General features: G+C 31.3%; 2 protein-coding genes across 2 annotated transcripts; both read right to left on the minus strand.

Annotated features, from left to right (window-relative positions):
* Positions 1 to 8485: 8485 nt before the first annotated feature.
* On the minus strand, positions 8486 to 11392 carry LOC132750189 (uncharacterized). The gene is made up of 4 exons (XM_060740133.1): positions 11307 to 11392; positions 10873 to 10993; positions 10458 to 10554; positions 8486 to 8633 (listed from the first exon to the last, which is right to left on the minus strand). Exons 1-4 carry the CDS (start codon positions 11390 to 11392, stop codon positions 8524 to 8526), a joined length of 414 nt encoding a protein of 137 aa, XP_060596116.1. The 3' UTR covers positions 8486 to 8523.
* A 7922-nt stretch (positions 11393 to 19314) lies between these two features.
* On the minus strand, positions 19315 to 20809 carry LOC132750185 (5-hydroxytryptamine receptor 4-like). The gene has a single exon (XM_060740130.1). It carries the CDS (start codon positions 20602 to 20604, stop codon positions 19636 to 19638), a length of 969 nt encoding a protein of 322 aa, XP_060596113.1. The 5' UTR covers positions 20605 to 20809; the 3' UTR covers positions 19315 to 19635.
* Positions 20810 to 21187: the final 378 nt, after the last annotated feature.

A 21187-nucleotide genomic window follows, 5' to 3' on the forward strand; every position in this document is an offset into this window, starting at 1 on the left:
AACTCTACGGCAAAGAACATTGTAAGCGCTTATAAATACATAAAGAATAACGGTGACGATGTATATGCTTACTTTAATATTCGCTTATTTATCAGATTTCTACGGTATTTAATAACAATTTCCGCATTTCATTTTCAATACTACGTGATTCAACAGTTGTCATAAAAAACATACTTTAAATTATAATTTACATAATAATGATAATAATTAGAAGAAATCAAAATAAAATCATTCAACGTTTGTATACAAAAGAGTAGGAATCATTTAACATTCGTCGTAATTCAAATACCAAAACGGGTCTTTGATATCAGTTTATATGAAGCTAATATTATTATGAAAGACTTTTCCCTTATATTAAGAATAAAAATTATTGGAAATGGCCCTCAAAATGGTGACCAAAACAAATAATTGTCTGGTGCTATAGCGACACAATTTGCAAAATATGAAAGACGATAGCGCTTTTTTCATTAATTAATTAATTTAGTTTTATAAACAATGACCGAAAAGTTCTTGGCCCGATGTACATCCGGTAGTCAGAGAACCCAACTAATAGTCTTACTCTCCCTCGACATCAATGCACTTTGCCCACCTGTGCTCCAACTTGTTTAACCCTTTAAAATAAAACTCTCTATTTTGGTCCTCAAAGAACTCATTGACCGCCTCCATGATACCTTCATTGCTTTCAAAACGTCTACCACGCAGCTTGGTTTTCAGTTTCGGAAACAGGTAGAAGTCAGAGGTCAAGTCTGGAGAATATGGGGGATGGGGAAGAATTTCAAAGCCGCAGTCAGTTTCAGTAGCCATTGCAACTTGGGATGTGTGAGCTGGCGCACTGTCGTGCAGAAAGATAACTCCTTGAGTCAGTTTGCTCCTTCTTTTATGCGCGATGTCTTGACGCAGACGTCACAGTTCGTCTGCATAGTCAATCATGATTATCCCCTGACTATTCCAAAAAATTGAAGCGATCATCTTCCCTGCTGATGGCACCCTCTTGAATTTCTTCGGAGAGGACGAGCCAGGGTGCTTCCACTGCATGCCTTTTTTTTTTTAAATTCTGGATCGAATTTGATGGCCCTTTGTTTATCCTGAGTTACGACCCGGTTTAGAAAAAAATCAGGTTATTTTCGAAAGGAAAAAAAATTATTTAAAATGTCCACCTGGCCCTTTTTGGTCTTTATAAACTTTGGGACCCCTCTAGCGGGAAATTTTTGGGGAAATGCCATGGGGACATCAATCGGGAATTCCCTAACTGAAAAAAAAGTTTTCCCCTTCCCCTAGCAATTTTTTAAACGGGTCTCATTTTTGTCGCACATGGCCAAAACCCTGCACAGCTCGGCAGTTTATCTTTTTGGGGGCCCTTTTTGGGGGGCCCCAAAAAGGGCCGTATTATTTCCCAATGGTTTTCCCTCCCCTTTTAAAAATTAAAACCAGTAAATTTTTTTTTAAAAACAGTGCAAAAAGGAAAGGGGAGACCTCCTTTTCAAAAAGTGTGTATGAAGTCTTCATGGACTTCCTTGGGGCATCCTCTTTCTTACGAGGTAGTAATGATGGTTCTCTGATTTCAACTTTTCTTTTTTGGTTCTAACTGAAACCCCCTAAAAGATCAAAGTCGTTTTATTTTATATAATTGTGGTAAAACCGGGGTGTGACCTCGGTGTCAGTATTTCATAAGATATCGGTATGAGAATCGTGTGTAAATTTCAGTGTAGAGGCTAAAGAATATGGGCCGAAATTTTTTTTATCAGAACCTCGAAATTCAAGCTGGGGGCCCCGGTTTAAAAACCAACGAAATTAAAAAAAATTCCGAATAATTTTTTTAAAAATGCCCACCCCGGTTTTTTTTTTTATCTTTAAAATTTAAAACCTTTTAATTCCCATAAATGGGGGGGTTTTTTAAATCATAGATATAGAAAAAATATAAATCTCTTTACATACTACTGAGTATATGATATTTTGCACAATATACATAATGCATGTACGCATTTTTATGGAGACTGGAAAAACGAATTGATTAATAAACGTATGTAGTGACAGATTATATATGAAATCATCATTCGTATCACCTCGTCATTTTCCCATAATTATCCTGACAGTAAAATTAACAATGAAAGTAATTTTACCATGTGACATTCATGTAAAAAGAGATAATTAGTGAACATTTGGGGGAGAGGGGTTGGAGGCGAAGCATGATTATTTGAGACTGTGATTAAAACATTATAACCAATCAAAATACCAAAAGCATACAATTATAATCAATTAAACAACAGCAGCTATGTTATCGATACTTTTGGCTTATAAAAATGAATAATTAGCAAATAAATAATTTACATTTCCTATCAAATCTTTGAATGGTATAAAATAGAGAGAAAGTACGCACAAAACGGCAAATTTGAAAATGTTGAAGACTCGGTTTTATTAAAGCAGATTATGGACGGTAAAGGGAAAGTTACCGTCCGGGGCCACGCCTTACATACTAAACATGCTATATATCAAGATAGTTTCTAATAATTAGGTATATCTAAAAAGTTGCTATAGGTGAAAACATGCACATGATTTATTTTTTGTTTTCTTTGGAATGTTATTTTTTTTTAATGAATGTTGTTTAAAAAGAACCAATGCAAATGTAAAAAAGTCAACAATTTCATAATCCGCAAGTAGTTATTCTTTGCAACAATACAGAGTCTGAACATTCGTGAATGGACTGTTTAAAAATGTAAAGCGGGGTTGTTCTTTTCAGCAGATTGAGAGTTAAAAACCAACCACTGAACAAATTTTATATCTAAATATGAGAGAAATTTATATTCTTGTAAGCTTCTAAACGGGCAATCGATATTGTCTGTTGTATATACGTATATTATTTCTAATTGCCAATTGTTCAAAATTAGAAATTCTAAAATAATAATTTCTTCTTGGCAACCGTCTTTTACTGTTGATGTTTATAAATATAGCTCTAATTAACTTGCACTTTCTAGAATTGAATACGTGTAATAAAGACTATTGCTTTAAATAGAAAAAAAATATTATTAGATATATTAAAGCATTGATAGAACACCTGTGTCCTTTTAAAATATATGTATTATCGTCTGCAGAAAACCCGTATTTATTACAAATGTGTTGGATGTTGTTTTTTTTTTCTTTTTCAGGTTTTTAGGGGGGTATAATAACATAAATGACCAAGATAATCGCAAAATTTTGCAATATAGATTTAAGTTGCAAATCAGAAAAATTTTTTTTGAATTAACATAGTAAATCAAATTAAGTTTATAAAAATATGAATTTGATTACCACTGTAAATAATTAAATGAAAACAGAGTTTAGAGAAATTCAAAAAGCAGCAAATTTGAATTTTTCAGCTTTTCTTTTTAGCATTATTAAATAAAATTATAAATTGGGGAAACAAACAAGAAGTGGTAATCGGATTCAAAAGTTGACTTATTTTTACCACGTTCAATTTCAAGAGAATTGAAGTATAGTTTCTTGATTACAGTTGAACCTTTTGAATAAAAAGTATTTTCAGAGATAATTAAGATTTAATTAAGAAGCTGCATCATTTGCACTCTAAATTCTGTAGCATTATAAACAACAAACCTTGTTTTTTTGGTCACTATAAATTGGGAAACATAACTAGAAGTGATACTCAGATTCCACCTTTTGAGAACAAAGTTTACATTTTCGTGCCACTTTCTATTTCAAGAGAATTGCAGTATAATCTAAGATTGTGTATCTCATTATCATCAGCGGTAGTCGATCAAATTATTAACCTTTCATGTTCAGGGGTTTGCTGGTTTGAAAGATTAATAAAAAATGTAAACAATATCCAAATATTCAGCCAATAATATTAGATATTAATTGTTCAGAAATGATTTGCAGGTTGTCTTTCGCGGCGATTCGCATTAACCACAAATCTAAATATGCGGGTGTACAACTTCTTATGCGGCCAATACTCAAACATAGTTTTACTTTTTATAGTATGCTTTTTCTGATAATAAATTTTCATTTTTACATTCCCTTTCCCTTTAATATTAAATAAATCTCAAAAATCATTTTATTATTTTAACATACAAAATACACATGATTACATTTGCGTTTACTTTTTTGCTTATTATTATTTCTATATAAAATATGCATAGTTCACGTAATTAAAACTATCAATGCGGATATAGTAAAGTATGTCATTTGTGACTGTTTTAAATTGTTATGAACAAGGTCTCGAGACCGTGATTCATTAAGAACACGCCAACTGAAGGCTCTAATTACTATATTAACGTATAGCATGGGACGATTTAGCGGTCGTTATTTATTGTGTTTTTTTTTTTTACAAAATTGATTAATTATATGAATGTCTAATTCTATATCAAATATGGAATATTTATCATTCATTAGAGTAGAATGACACAATATGGTTAATTCTTCTTTGACTTTTATATCATAAACATTATCAATTTGTGAGTAAAAAGGTTTTTTTTTTCATGCATAAATGAAGGAGATTTTTTATTGAAATATATTAAAAAACGAAAAAAAAAAAAATACTTTAATTATTTTTGCATAGAAAGTAGTATATTTCCTATGTAATACTTTCAAACTAGAGTAGGGCATGACCTTTAGGATAGTTCCAGCGAATGCTCAATACTGGATCTGCAATTTTTCGAAAAGGGAATGCTTTTAAAAAAAATAATTTTTATTACTAATTTCAGAATACATATTGAATAAGTTATAGATATGCCATATAGCTAGTTATCTGAACTACAAAGGTGAAAATTTCAGACTCCGTTTGAGTATGGCTATCAAATATACTGATAAGTGATATATGCTCGCAGCACTGACTTGAACAAATATAAGTAATTAGAGATGAAATAAGGAGTCACGTTCTTCGTTTGTAAAAAATAAACTTAAAAACTACAAACAAGCAAACACAAACAACACACATATACAAATAAAGTAAAAAGAATCCACATGTTTTTATATCTCACGTCAATTTCCTAATTGTAGATTTTGCAAAAATTAAGTTGTTCTTTTCGCATAATTTACTAATTATTTTTCTTTCACGTCAATGTCCTGTTGATTTAACATTATGTTCAAGGCGGATATGATACAGGATGTCATTTGTTAAATTAAGTTGTTGTTTTCGGTTGTTTTTACGAAGTAATTAAATACAAGGTCGATAGATAGAGGAAATTATATATAAGACACATTTTCAGCTAATTCTTTAACATTAGTTGTTTCATGTATGATTTGTTGAATGCGTATAGACTTATGAAGCAATTTAAGTGAATTATTATTTATAAAATATAGTTTAAAGTACAGTTATCGTTTTAAATACCAATTTATAAAAATTGCACTTACTCAGTATTTAACACATTTTAGCATAAATATTGTTTTTAAATAACACATAGGAAATAATGTTGATCAATTTTATTTATTTCTTGATGTGCGTGTTTTCCGTTTTCGGACTTTTCTGTGAAAAGCCATGTGAAGTATGTCCGGAGTATACCGGCGGGTATGTTAATACCAATTTAAGAGCGTCTATTTAAATTTTGATAACTGGGCTGCATCTTTTATTTAAGATATTTTGTTGTTAAATATTCATGTTTAATAAAATTTGTTACAGTTACCTACATAGACAGAATGTACAGAAATCGTGGGCATCGTTTCCTTTGATTTTTACGATGACTACAAAGGTCAGCGACTATAATTAGCAAACGACATTATGTATTGTTCACCTTCAATGTGAATTATCTGTCCTTAGAATAAGCAACAAATTCAAATTAAAAGAAAGGACGAGACTGGTGACTTTCCCTTAAATGTTTCTTTTTATTTATATTAAGGTGACGCAATGTTTAAATGTTTTAATTATCGGTTTTCAGACGTCTTGATAAAAAACTTTCAGCAGACCTGATTCATCTGAATAGATAGCAAACGTTATGATTTTGTTTTATAGATTCTCAATCAAATACTTATTGGTTTGGCACCACAAGTTGTTCACTATGCTGGCAATGATTACAATATTATTTTGTAAAAATCATCATGATGCTGCAGCACTTAGTTTCATTTACAAAATACTATTTACAAATGAATTTATAAACAACTGGCGATAAATTACATGAAGTAGACAATTTGTTCTTTTAAAACATATATATGTATTGTCATTTTGTTACAAAATTACCTTCTTATTTTTAAAGAAGAATTCTCATATCTGACAATTTTAACGACAACCGTAAATGTTCCAGAAGAATGCATGAATGGAACATTCCGCTGGATTATCCTGCAGGTCACACCATATGATGCATTTTCAAAAGCTGACAGAGGTAGGATATTTATAACTTAAATAGACCTATATTTGATTTACGTTCAGTTTACACAGTTTTACACAAATAAATCTAATTCCTTATCTAAAAATATAACCTTATCAACATGAATTATAACTTAAAACAACAATTATAAAAAAGTATATCTTTGCAAGTTTGCTAACATTTCTTAAAAAGTTCCACAATTATTCCTTTTAGATGGAAAGAATCTGTATTAAAAATATTAGTCCATATACAGACTACAATATAACGTTCACAGCTACAAATCAGCGACTAGGAACCTTTGACAAAGGTAAATATCATATTTATCATATTTCAAAGTTCAAAATACATTTTAACTAGATTTTGTGTCAAAATGAATAGTTAATGCTCATTTATTCATATTCGTTTAAATATTATTTTGTTTAAATAATTTCATAAATATTACAAAGCGAAATATAATATCCACTTCTATCAATACACACATTAATTACTATTTGTGGGCCATATCATGATGGTAACATATATTTTTCAGAAAACTTGGCCTGTTTTAATACAACATCTGCACGAGACATCGTTCTTCAAGTGACTGCCAATCCATCAAGACGCTACCTGGAAATGTTTGAATACAGAATTTACAAATGATGTTGTTGTTTATTTTCAAAATAAATTTTTAAATGTCATCCGTTGTCTTTATTTCTTGCATGCAAATGTGCATAATATATATTTACATTTCTTAATCACAAATTTGATATTTAAAGTCAAAAGTGTCCATAAAACTTTATAACTGAGAACAGAGGATTGTTGTTTATATCATTCGGCATGTTTTTTTCCGTATCTTCTATGTACGGATAATATAAAAGCACGTGAGTAAGACGAACCTAATCAAACAACTCTGCGATGAAAAGTTAAATTAGGTAAGAAAATCGAATTCGTTTTAAGAAATTAAATAACAAACGTTCTATGCTAACTAACACTAAAAGATGTGCAAACTTTTTTTGCTAATTCGTATACCTTAAAGACCCCAATTGAAGCAGAATGGCCCTGATCACATTCCAATCTGTGATATCACTAACAACTCCATATTAAAGCATCATTTTAACTGTATTGCTTCAAATGTTTTCTAAGACGAAACTGCTCTAACTATATTTTACAATGAAACAATTATTTTGTTATTATACGGGTATGTTTGATTTATTCTCCTTAATAACACAAACATATATCAAAAACTAGTATTGAGTTTGAAAACTGTCAAAATTAACATTTTCAAACGCATTTACTTATTATAATCTAGGAATATCTAAAGTGATGTTGAAATAATCAAAGACAATCAAAAATGTTTTTTCAGGAAGTAACAAATTTTATTAAGCAACAATTGAAAGCAATACTTCAAACCGGGACTAAATTTCAATAGCAGTTATACATTAATGGTGCGTCCATTTGTAGTACAATGTCCCTTGGAGAAGACTAGCTCGTGCATTAATTCTGCACAAAACCACAATTATAACAAAAACTTAAAAGCTCAGTAGGCTTCCAAAACATGCTGTTATTTTTATTTCTCAAAAGCTTTTTTTGTGTCCTGCTACGGTTTCTAAAAGCAATAAGTCATAGTTCATAAAGCTTTTTACTGTTCTTTGGCAATAATTAAGATTATAGTGATCAGTATTTAAAATGGAAGTCAAAGTACCACTTTGTTTCCATTTTACTTCTTTTATTACCAATTATATCACATTCAGAGTTACCTACTACCAGTGATAAGCATCTTACATGCTATAAATCAATTATAAAAATAATTTATTAAAATTCCATATATGTCCCTTTAGAAAAATATCATTACGGAGACATTTTGTGCCTTTAATGCTTACATCATTACTGTTTTTAATTTCCTTAAATATTGAAGACGGCTATAACAGAATAAAATTACAAAAGGTGATTTAATTATTACAATCAAGAAAAGTAAAGGAATGGGGAAATATTTTCAATATAATTAAACGGATGACAGCAAAAACGCACACACATATTTTACAGGACTCTCCCTAAAGAAACCATTGTAATCAACAAATTATATCACGGAGACCGTCTCCATACAACTTCTCCGATCATCTCTGACAAGAAAGACACCTCCTTTTGAAAGACACTATGCAGGTGACAGCCTTATTATAGTTATCTCAGCTTTACGTTCAAACAAGAAAAAGGACAGCTTCAAGTTTCAATTTTATTTTGATAATATTAACACATTTCATTTGTAAATTCTGTACTCGAACTCTCCCATGTAACGAAGACTTAACGGAGCATCCACTTGTAGAACAATGTCTCGTTCTGATGTTGGTTCGAAACAGGCCGAGGTTTCTGAAAAAGGAATGACATTCATAGCCCTGAATAACCATACATTTAGAGACATATATTTATCGTCACATATTAAAACAAGAGCACCGCTAGGCGGAGCATTATATGCCCGAAAGTGGTTTTTTTTTTAGTAAAGATGAAGCATTTGTAAGACATGGGACTAAAATAAAGTATTACCTCCTTCAAATAACAATCCTCCTTTGCAGTTTCAATATTGTGGTCCAAATGGAACTTTTAAGTTATGTCCCAGAAACTGTTTTCAATTCTAAGGTAAAAGTGACCTTGACCTTTGACCTTGTGACCCCAAAATCATGAGGGGTCTTTAACCCAATATGGACAATCATACTATGAAGTTTAAACACAGTAGGCCAAATGATACTAAAGTTATATTCCAAAAACTGTTTTCAGTTTTAAGGTAATAGTGGCCTTGACCTTGTGACCCCAAAATCAATAGGGGTCTTCTACCCAATATGGACAATCATCCTTATGAAGTTTGAATATTGTGGGCTAAATGGAACTAAAGTTATGCTCAAGAAACTGTTTTTCAATTTCTAAGTAATAGTGACCTTGACCTTTGACCTTGTGACCCCAAAATCAATAGGGGTCTTCTACCCAATATGGACAATAATCCTATGAAGTTTGAACACTGTGGGCCAAATAGAACTTAAGTTATGCTCCGGAAACTGTTTTCAGTTCTAAGGTAATAGTGACCTTGACCTTTGACCTTGTGAACCCAAAATCAATAGGGGTCTTCTACCCAATATCGTCAATCATCCTATTGAAGTTTGAACACTGTGTGCCAAATGGAACTTAAGTTATGCTCCGGAAACTGTTTTCAGTTTTAAGGATATAGTGACCTTGACCTTTGACCCTAAAATCTAAAGGGGTCTTCTACCAAATATGGACAATCATCCTATGAAGTTTGAACACTGTAGGACAAATGGAACTTAAGTTATGCTCCGGAAACTGTTTTCAGTTTTAAGGTCATAGTGACCTTGACCTTTGACCTTGTGACCCCAAAATCAATAGGGGTCTTCTACCAAATATGGACAATCATCCTATGATGTTTGAACACTGTGGGCCAAATGGAACTTAAGTTATGCTCCGGAAACTGCTTTCAGTTTTAAGGTCATAGTGACCTTGACCTTTGACCTTATGACCCCAAATCAATAGGGGTCTTCTACCCAATATGGACAATCATCCTATGAAGTTTGAATATTGTGGGCCAAATGGAACTTAAGTTATGCTCCGGAAACCAAATTGCTTACGTTTTCAGTTTTAAGGTCATAGTGACCTTGACCTTTGACCTTATGACCCCAAAATCAATAGAGGTCTTCTACTCAATATGGACAATCATCCTATGAAGTTTGAATATTGTGGGCCAAATGGAACTTAAGTTATGCTCCGGAAACCAAATTGCTAACGGACGGACGGACGGACGGACAGACAGACGGACGGACGCCAGGGGGTATAACATAATATGTCCGAAATTCTTTCGGGCATATAATAACTACTGTGTATTTATAGTCATCAAAATTAACAGATCTACATTCGTAGTCATCACAATTAAGACACATATATTCATGGTAGCAACAGATGTAAGAGTCACAACAATAAGTAGACCTATCTGTATTCTTAGGTACCAGTTGGTGCATAGTAACATTACTAATTGTCATTTATTTGTAATAACACAATTATTGTCTTATTCAAAGGAACAATTATTTGTCTATTGTCTTATTCAAAGGAACAATCGAAAGTGATAAATATTAAAATCACAATAATAAATGACAAAGTCACACCCTTCGTAAGACAATTTATGAATTTTACCGTAATCAAAAGTTCCGAGACGTTGGTTGGTAGCTTTTTCTGTCACATTGAAGACTGTTCCACCTACTCTGTCCATTATACAGATTGTTATTTCCATCTAGATATAAATATAATATGAATAGCATGTTTTTTAAATAAAAGAAAAGAAAGGAAAAAATTATTTTTAAAGGAGAAAGCCAGACTTCAGATATTTCTTTGTGTTTTTTTTTTCTCAATTCTCAATTGTTTTCTTTTTGTTTATTGTATGATAGACAAATTTTTATTGGAGTAATATAAGGTCTTTTGATACAAGAGATGTTAATTAAAGTGTATGTAATCAAATAATGGTAGAAAAAATCCTATTTTCTTATTTTGGCTACGTATACATAGAAAAAAGTCTTACTTTGATTCACTAGATTTAGAAAAAAAATGTTACCTCGTGCATATTTTGAAAATGGAGCATGGCATGACCTTTAGGATAGTCCCAGCGGAATGTTCCATTCCTGCATTTAGCTGGAACGTTTACAGTTGTTGTAAAATCGTCTGAGTTAGGGATGCTTTAAAATAACAATAATATTATTACCACTTTTAGAATACATATTGAAAGAGCACATATGTCAACTGAAACAAAATCAATTTAGCGAAAATGTGCAAACAATCAAGTATAATGGGAAGTAAAATAATAAGATTATGCTACCGCACTTTTTTAAGCAAAAATTAATTCGGACAATCATTTTTATAACTGATAAATATTAACACAAAACTACCTATTTGAAAATATGGTAGATAATGTTTTTAAATATTGAAAAACAATTTAGTATCATTAATTTTTTTATTTTCAAACACAACTTATTAATTATCAGAACTTACCCGCCAGAATACTTTGGAAATACGTCGCATAAAAATCCGGAAACTGTTAGCACACCAATGCAGAAACAAATAAATTTGATCAACATTGTTATTCACTTTAATTTTCAAACTAAATAAATAAGCGACCAAAGAACGATAAAGATTCAATTCAAAAATTGTACATATACATTTGTATGATAAGGGAATTTTTATCATTATATCTGCGACCTCTAAAATGTTCTAAAACGTTACCGGCTCTAGACTTTTACCTACTTTTTCGTCCAATGAGGCGTTCTGAATATAAACATTTCTGACAGTATGTTTTGCATATTAAACCGTCTTTAATCTCGTATTTATTTATTTAAACATTGCTTTTATCATGGTAAACGCCATTCGCTCGGTAGGAATTGTTCGATATATTTCTTTTTACAAGCAATTTAAGAATTATTCCTTTTAAAAAGAAAAATCAAACAATTTATTTTTACATTACAGGCAAATGACATACAGCTTTTAATATTTAAATTACCGTATGATTTTAACGAATTTAAATGTTTACAAATGCGTTCATGTATTTAATTATCAACTCGGTCCAATGTCATTTTGTCTTGATTACTAGGAATCCGGAATGCCATTATATTCTAAAGTTGCAAACTTTCTCCTTCTTAAAGGAGCTCCACTGAGGTCCAAAAGCTTAAAAATATAAAATATGAAATTCTTACTTAGATAAACTGAGGCAGTATAAACGGAACACAAGTTATTAGCAATGCTATAAAGCTAAAAAAGATTCAAGCACCACTATGTGAAACAACAAAAACAACACCAAAAAACACATGCAAAAAAACCAAACAAACAAACAATTAAAAAAAAACAACTCAGTGGAGTACCTTTAACATTAAGATCAATGATGAAATAAACATGCAAATAATAAAACCATCAATTAATTAATGATTTTATCGGCGGTATATAATTTATTATTGATTACAATGGAAGCGTAGAGCTAAAAAAGAGACAAAAATTAGACATCTATATATACATAAGTGCGATAAAATCTTATTCCATTTAGCTGATGATTGTATGTTCACAACATCCAAATGTTTCAACAACACGACTTTATACTTAGGTAAATGTACAGTCATGCTTGTAGGGCATATCTTTTTTTACTTTTTAATCAAAAAGTTACTTTCAAAAGACAGTATCTGTGGTATTGCGTTATATGCATTCTGATATTGTCTTTGCGTATGTAGCTTTCATATACATCTATTTCATTTGGCATAAGACAGTGCGTTTTACTGCTCAAAAGGTTTTCAAAATAAAGTAATTAAACATTTTATAGGTTTTCGTGATATAATTCAAAGATACATTGTTGAATACATAATTATAGTTAATTAAACTTTTGAAATTTCTCAGACAATGCAACATCGTTACAAACATCTTAATTGTTTCTCAGAGGTGTGGCACTAAAGAGAACGTCCTCACTCCCTCTCTAGCATTGTCTTAAGCAATATTCAATAGAAGACCAACATTTGAAAGAATTCATACTCGTTTTGAAAGAACTTGCTATATATAAAGGCCGCTCTGCAAAGATTGGAATATAATTAAATAACAAGACAGTCAGAAGATCATATTAGATAAACACTGTCATAAGATGAAAGTATTTTTAATTTAATTACTGAAGTATCAATTTTATAATCATTGTGTCACAAAAACAATATTTGAAATCCAAGAGATTTGTAAAACGAATGTGTTAATTTCACATGAATATCTTTATTTAGACTTTTTCAATTCCTTTCAATTGCATTGGCAGTACATGAATTATGTATGTTGTAACAGGAATTCATGATGTAAATGAATTGAATAATGAATTAACGTAGAAAGTTCTACGTGTAGAGATAGGTGTAAAATGCATATAAAGTTCATAGCTATGTAAAATTATCGTGCGTTTTGATGTATCTATAATTAGATAAGTGATTCCATTTCCGTAGGGTTTACAACAGCTTTGAATATTTCATAACCATTTCAATATCATAATTTGTTTTGCTTTTTATTTTCGATACCATGAAATTATCACGTAATCAGCAATACAAAAATGATGAATATTTTCCATAGAGAGACTTCATGTGATACACCGTTTAAAAGATAAATAGAGCTTCTGGAAAATAATTGGGTATATGACGCTGTTTGGGTGGATTTTAGCAAAGAACTGTAGTATAAAAGTTACTTCCTTTTGGAAATAGACACGCCATTTGGACATTGAAATATTTAAACTAAAAGACAAGAATTGATGTGTAAATCACAATTTATTGGCAATATTATAACTTTTTTTCTCTTCTGGTGTTTATGTAATTATCTACGACTTCAGCTGTCAGTTTCCTAAGAATTGTTTATTTGATTTATGTTTCAGACACACAAATAGACCACATATTTATGCTCAATATATATTTGATGCCCATAAAGCAAACAAAATGAAGTAATAAAACGCATATATACAATTGGTTAAGAATAGTCATTATAGGAATACCTAAAATAGATAAATACAGAATCCGCAAAGAAAGCCCAACACGGCAAAATTGAAAATGTTGCAGGCTCGGTTTGATTGAGCCTGTTCATGGACGGTACTGGAAAGTGCAAGTTACCGTCCACGCCCCCTAGCACCGGCTTAAGCAGAATCCTAAACCTTTTTTTAACATCTTACCCGATGTTAATAGAATTGTTAGAGATTCGACCAGTGGATGTAATCCATGTTATGTGAAAACCAATTATTCCAGTAATATAATGTTTAGGGGGATGTAACTGTTGAACCAGAAGGACCTAACCCATATACATATACATGTATAAGTTGTATAAGTTTTGATTCATGAAACGTCAGATATTGTAGTTTGGTCCTAACGCGTCACAATATACTGCTAAATATATTCGTAAGATTTCTTTTCATATTAACAACCGGCCCGTATATATTTTCGCATCTTCTTACATGACTATGAGTAAACATATGTGATATAAAAATGTCGAACTATTTGATATTATGCAATAATGTTATGGCCTTACTGCCATTGACATTATGCATGTAGAAAATTGCTGTGGGACGAGCAATGCGCATTAACTTATCAACATACTAGTACTAAGTATTTTATGACAAAATATGAAAACATCAGAAATATGAAAACAGTATTAACATCATTCGTAATATCTCGCTATTTACATATAACCACCTCGTTACCTTGTTGTAACTAGATAGCTAGAGGTTATTAGTTACATGTACACATATGGACAAAAACTAAAATGTATTTCGTTATAAAGTATTTTTTATTGAAAGGTTGTGCGACATTTAGAAACAATTTTGAAATACCAATGCTCTAGAATAACAATCTAAAATAATCTAAAATACCATCATTAGTTTAGATATATTTTATTTTTCAGAATATATATACATGTTACAATTAACAATATACAGAGAGCAATTCAAATAATCTTAAAAAACAGGATTCGAATGAAAGACAACGTGTCTTATGAAATTCTTCTCATAAGTGTTTTAAATCCATCATTAGCTATGCCATTCTTACTATCGGCTGTTAAAATCATAATAACTAACAAATGAAGAAGGTTTATTTAGCTGTCATATATTTGAATGTAATTGTTGGCATTTACAAAATGTGTAAACAATATCAAACAAATAAATATGCATGTTTTCAGTTTAAATTATTGTTATTAAAGTGAAACCGATTAACCATATCCAACTATTGTGTTCGGTGTTTTTTATTTGCTGAAGTATGACGAAAAAGGCCGAACAGATTCGATTGGTGAAAACAAGGACAATGGACATGCTACTAAGCATTTTGTGCTATTCAAGCTTAATCAAATGTAATATTTTATTCAAAATGTTACCTTTAAATAACAAATAATGATGTTTCAAAAAGCAGTTGAAATGAAATGTCAAAAACCTCCATATATTTTAGAGTTATGAGCTTTTTTTTATAAAACCAACAACTAATTAAAGAACACACCTAATAGTAAATGTATGGGAAACCATTATTTTCTTGTATGCGATCGACGTTTTCTGTTATTTACGATTTCTGTCGTATATATGCGTATACCTAATTAAAACGTCAAAAATGTCATACATAGATTTCTTCCAAAAGCATTCAGGGATTTAAATTATTTACAGATTGTTTTTCAAGAATGAATACATTCCCTAAAAAGGGAACAGAAACAATCTGCAATTCAATAAATGAAAACATTTGTTACAACACCTGCGTACAGTGAAAATAATATATAATCACCAGCTAAAACGTATGTGTTTGTGATATTTATGGGAAATGAAAGGATGGAAGTGACTTAATCAGACAGTGTTTGATGTCTGCCGCTCTTTACCGTTATAATCATCAATAATCACAATGACTGGTCGATAATATCATTACATAATTATGTTGTTCAGAGGTTTGCATGGTTGAAACATTTATTGAATAAATTTGACTTCTTTATAAACGGGCCATCATGAATTTTATGACATTTAAATAATGGTTCTAGAACATGTAAGATGCTTGTTACCTGACGAAAGAAGCACTAATTAAATGTGAGAAATGTGTCATAAAAAGTAACAAAAGTTTTTGACTTCCATACAAAATACCAAATCACTATAAATGTATTAGTTGCAAAAAAGCAACAGAAAAACATGTTTAGGTAGTTGACCAATGATTACGTTTTTGAAAATATAAGAGTAAACCAAAAAATAGAAATAGAAATAAAACATTTCTGGGGTATAAAAGGCCCTTTAAATGTAAATTATAGCATAAAATCGACTATTTTTTCCCTCTTTTGTCCATGTTATAACGAGACCAAAACCATGTCACGCGCTCTTGTTATAGCCCGGTTTTACCTTTGCGCAATAAATACAGGGCAATTTTGACAATTTTGCCTGTTTGTCAAGGAGTCATGCGCTCTTGTTATAATTGAAATTATTGATTGGAGGGCCTCAATCGCATAACGGCGAGCAGCATTCAAGTAACTATGCCGGAAATACGGCATATAGACATCGCCGCTAATCTTGGTTGTCGCCCTTAACCGGTTTAAACTCCCCAGCAGTCATTATTATGCTGCTGACCGTTCCAAGGCGGCGCCCCTCTGTGTTCCTCAGATGTATGTCTATGTTGTTTCATACTGTTTTGTTGACACTTTTGCGTGTGTCCCTTGTTGTTTTCTTGTCTACAGTAAGTATCTTCCTCCTTTACCCCTAGTTTTTATTTCTTTGATCACCCCCCCCCTTCCCCCGGTTTCCTGTCCCCTTACCCTGTGCCCTTTGACTTTGTGGGCCTATTATTCAATCATTTATTTGTTTTCTTTGAATTCCTAATCAGTTACTTTTTATTTATCATTTAGTGATTAACCTGTCCGTGCTCTGTATTGTGTCCTGTCCTGTTTTTGTTTGGGTTCCGCCTGGGCTCCTTGCCACTGGTTCTTGTTGCTGGGTCGTATGGGGGTTGCGTTCATTGAACGCCGCCTTAACTTGTTGATCTTGTTTATCATACTTTCTAAGAAACGGACAGTTGTCAATGTAAACAAATACTTGTCTCCGATTAACTTACAAAAAATGAATATGAGAAAATGTTGTATTATTGAAGTTTATATTGATAAATGCTCTTTATGTTTCTCTTTGAGAGAATAATGTTTAGTTCCTGATTTTTTTTATAAACTACGGTACTGCAGTGTGCTTGAAACAAAACGATTCTTGTCACTGATCTTTTTTTCTACCGTCAATCTGAAATCATTCTAGGAATTTCTGAGGGTCATGTTTTGTCTATGGTATAGTAATTTAATGTGTTTTTCTTGAGTTATTAAATCTCCAATGTTAAGCTTTGTAAAATCAATTAGCCTAAAATTCGAAATTTCGTAAGGTTCTGAACGCTTGTATTTCCAAAGTTGTTGGCCCTGGAAAAATAAAACGCATAAATAAAACATGTAGAATTGGATAAATACCGTCCTACCTCAAGGATTTAATGTATGCGTTTTGTATTAAATATACATCATGAATCTGTTTTAAAATTTTATGCTATAATAGTGTCAACGCACGTTTATTTCGTGTTATAAAGCCTGCAGAGTCCCTCGGAAAGCCCTCGCCCTACCGGGCTCGGGCACCAACCGTTCCTCGGGACTCTGCAGACGTTTTAACACAATTGTTTAAATTAATTATTTTATATGGACAGCAACAAAGTTTTATTCACTTTAACAACTAAAAGCGTTAGATAATTATAGACTATATCATACATTTTGTTCCAGTTTTGGCAAACCTCGCGAAGTAAAATATTTATAACATGAAAGCATAATTAGGACTTTTCACATATTCCTGATAATTCTGTGATATTTAGGTATTAAAGTAGCAGGTTAGAAAATTTCATAACCATTTTAAATTAGACGATACCTGTATTTACATTTTCAGCATATATTACATAGTCATCAATTCTCTAATGCGCTAGCAATGTGATATTTATTAAAACTACAAGTTAAAGGAAAATACTGGCTAAGATGTTTCAAGAATGTCACTCTGTAATTAGTGAATCTAGGTGCAAATATCAAAGCTAATAATCCATAGAAATACCGTCAGAAAAGGAAACCACCAGCAACAACTGTAGAGATTATTTCCTTTTACATCTCCCAATGTTAATGGTGTACATGTACTTAGTAACACATGCTGATGTCATTTGGAGAGAGTGTGAACATAGATTCTTAAAATCCTATCAGTTTTCTATAAAATATTTTAGGATTATAAATTATTAAGTATGTTAAGGCTCTTTCTATTTGAAAGACCCTGGTCTGTTTTAATCATTAACCGATATACTGGTACAATACAATACAAAACAATGCAATACAATACAATACGATACATTACAATACAATGCAATCCACATTGGCAGTGTTGAGAATGATTGCTGGCGCCATCCATTGTTTGCGTATCAAACTGAAGTTAATGAATTGAAATTATTAGAACCAGTCAACAAATATTGTTACGCACATGCTCCGCTTTAAAATACGACTTCACTTAAACGAAAAATAAACATGGATAAAAGAAAAAATCTGAAAATATTGTTTACGCTTTAATTATTTAACACTACGATTAAGGGTTAATTCCGTTTTTGTTCTTTAAAACTGTATGCATTGATTATTGTTTTCTGAAAAGTGTTTTACTATTTCATGTAACAGTAAACACAATATCGCCAAACATTATTATATGACCGAGAAAACCGTGTTATTATGCTGCTTAATTAACTTCGGAACACCTCGCCGATCATTCCTAATTAGAATTTATCCGGAGGCTGACGGAAATAGCCGATACAAATCTTCATCGGCTGCAAAAAAAAATGTTATAATTATGATTATTGTCTAGTTTTCATGAAAGGACAACTACGGATAAAATGGACTGGTACCCAAGGGATTTGAAATGTTTGATTACAATCTAGCTAAGGCTGCATTAAGCTTATTCTATAAATGTCTATTATTGATTTTACCTTTACAAACCTAAATATGAACGTGACTTGTAGAATGTTTTATTAATCTCTTGTAGAAATTATATATAAAAAAACAGTTCGTTATTATAAAAAAAAATAAAGTAGTCAGGTATTGAGAATGACTAATAATCCGTCTTCTAACCTGTCTCTATGGTTACAGGTTATACGTCTCTACGGAAACACGTGATCTGTTTAACAATACTGGAAAATCATAATTGCTAATCAAACGTTATTGATTGGTAAGGTATATCGATGTATAGAAAACAATATAACAAAATTGTAGCTTCAAAATTACATACAATTTGAATTACTGGAAACATGGAAAATTGTAAGATAATAAATTCAAAATCTAAATGTTTCTTTATGTGTTGGATTTATTGAAAGAAAAGAAAAAACAACAACAACAAACAATCCAAAAATATAAATTAATAAATAAATAATTTAATAAATAAATAAGACTGTAAACATCCATAATTAGGTAGTTAAATAAAAGTTGGCCACAGATGGGAATAATTTAGTAAAACAATGACATGTTAAATTTCATAAAATTTTAATTATCAAGATATATATTTAGTTATAATTTTCATAATTGGTTTATAAATATGAATCTTTCACAGAAAAAAATCATTTTTTTATATCAAATCAGTTTTCTTTCTTCAGTTCTTATAGAATATGAACCAGAATTTTGAGTTACAAAATGACTGCTCTTTGTATTTATTCCAGCAAAATGCCTGTAATTGCATACATGATTGCATTATCATAATGAGAGCAAAATATATAATAAATATAATAATTAAGGAAAGGCACGTTTTTAATTGCAGTATAATAGGCACATTCCAAATATCACATGCTTACTAAAATGTCAAAACTCTGGTTAATTTGAGATATATTATTGGAAGTATGATCGAGTTTGTGTACCCTATCCAAGATACAAGCAACCACATGTAGGTTGGTACCCTGTAAGAGGTAAGAGGATCTATAAAAGTAATCAAGTAGAAAGGGAACCAGCATAAAATGCATGAATATGATAATAAAATAACGATGCGCGCCAATTTTGTTCCAAAATGTCTCCTGTTAAAACTGCGTTTTTTCGTGTTGATTTGAACAAGTTTATAAAACATTTGTTCCCGTTTTTCAACAGATGACTTTGTACATGCATTGCAAAGCAAAATGAACGCTGTCGGCACAATATAACATATACCTGTAGTTGCAATAGCGTATGGCTTATTTGAAATAAATTGGCACATCTTTGTTCGTTGAAATAAACATTCCATTTGTTGTTCAATCCCTTTAATATGAATTTTCGGAGGAATAAAACAAAAATACAAAATAGCTGGAATTATCCAACAACCGACAAATAGTATCGTATTGAACTTCCGGTTTAACCAGTAACTTCGTCTGAATGGCCGGCAAACAGAGATATATTCATCGAAAGCCAACGCGGAAAGATGAAATATAGAGCTCGTGCGGAGCATGCCATCAAAACTGTTGCCGAGATCACAGAGTAAAACTATTAATTGACCAGGTATTTTCAGCTCCACTGTTATCATTCCAAACAACTTGACCGGAAGTACAAACACTCCGGAGAATGTGTTACAGATCATCAACGAACATAGAAACAACCGAGTGTTAGCTTTTAATTTAGGTGCACGTATAGTGTACGCTAACGTTATAATATTTATAGTTACATCAAGCACCGGAACGAATAATAAACAATATCCAATCACTTGCCCTGCTAAAATACTATAACCCCAAGTTGGCGTCGAACATTCTACCTGGTTTGATGAACCATTATCACTTAAAAATGTAAAGCTCATCACCATCAAGAAATAGTTTCAATAATATTTGTTATGAAATAGTTAGTCCAACATTTCCAACGAAATAAAATCTATCACATCACAAATTATATTTTTTCCTCTCTTTGTTTGAGAATACATGGCTAAATATAACGTCAGACTAATTGTCAGATAGTTTACTTGTCAACTGGCTTTAAATTCAATTACTCTATGTATTCATCGGAAAACAACTGCTGAGATCACATGATCCAATATTAGATATACCCAGCAGTCCGCACGATGTATTTTTATACAGCATAATTAATTACCACTGGTTAAATGGCATTCTATCAATTATATTGAGCAAACTTTTTTAGTTTTTAGTCTTGTATTTAGTCTACCTTGTTTTTGAATATTTAATCACTAATAGATTTAGCATTAAGCCCATTTGCTATCTTATTTATATGAAATCAATGCTCCATATATAAACGATGGAAATAAATTTCGCATCAAACGAGTTATTGCAATCTTGCTGGGATACGTGGTGTGTGCAGCATTTAAACAAGATTTGAGATTTATCATGTATAGCCTGCAAAACTAAAATACTAAAACTGTTCAAATACCGATATGC

Source organism: Ruditapes philippinarum, unplaced genomic scaffold (assembly GCF_026571515.1).
Source record: "Ruditapes philippinarum isolate M1 unplaced genomic scaffold, ASM2657151v2 ctg5296_1_1_1_1, whole genome shotgun sequence".
NCBI lineage: Eukaryota > Metazoa > Mollusca > Bivalvia > Venerida > Veneridae > Ruditapes > Ruditapes philippinarum.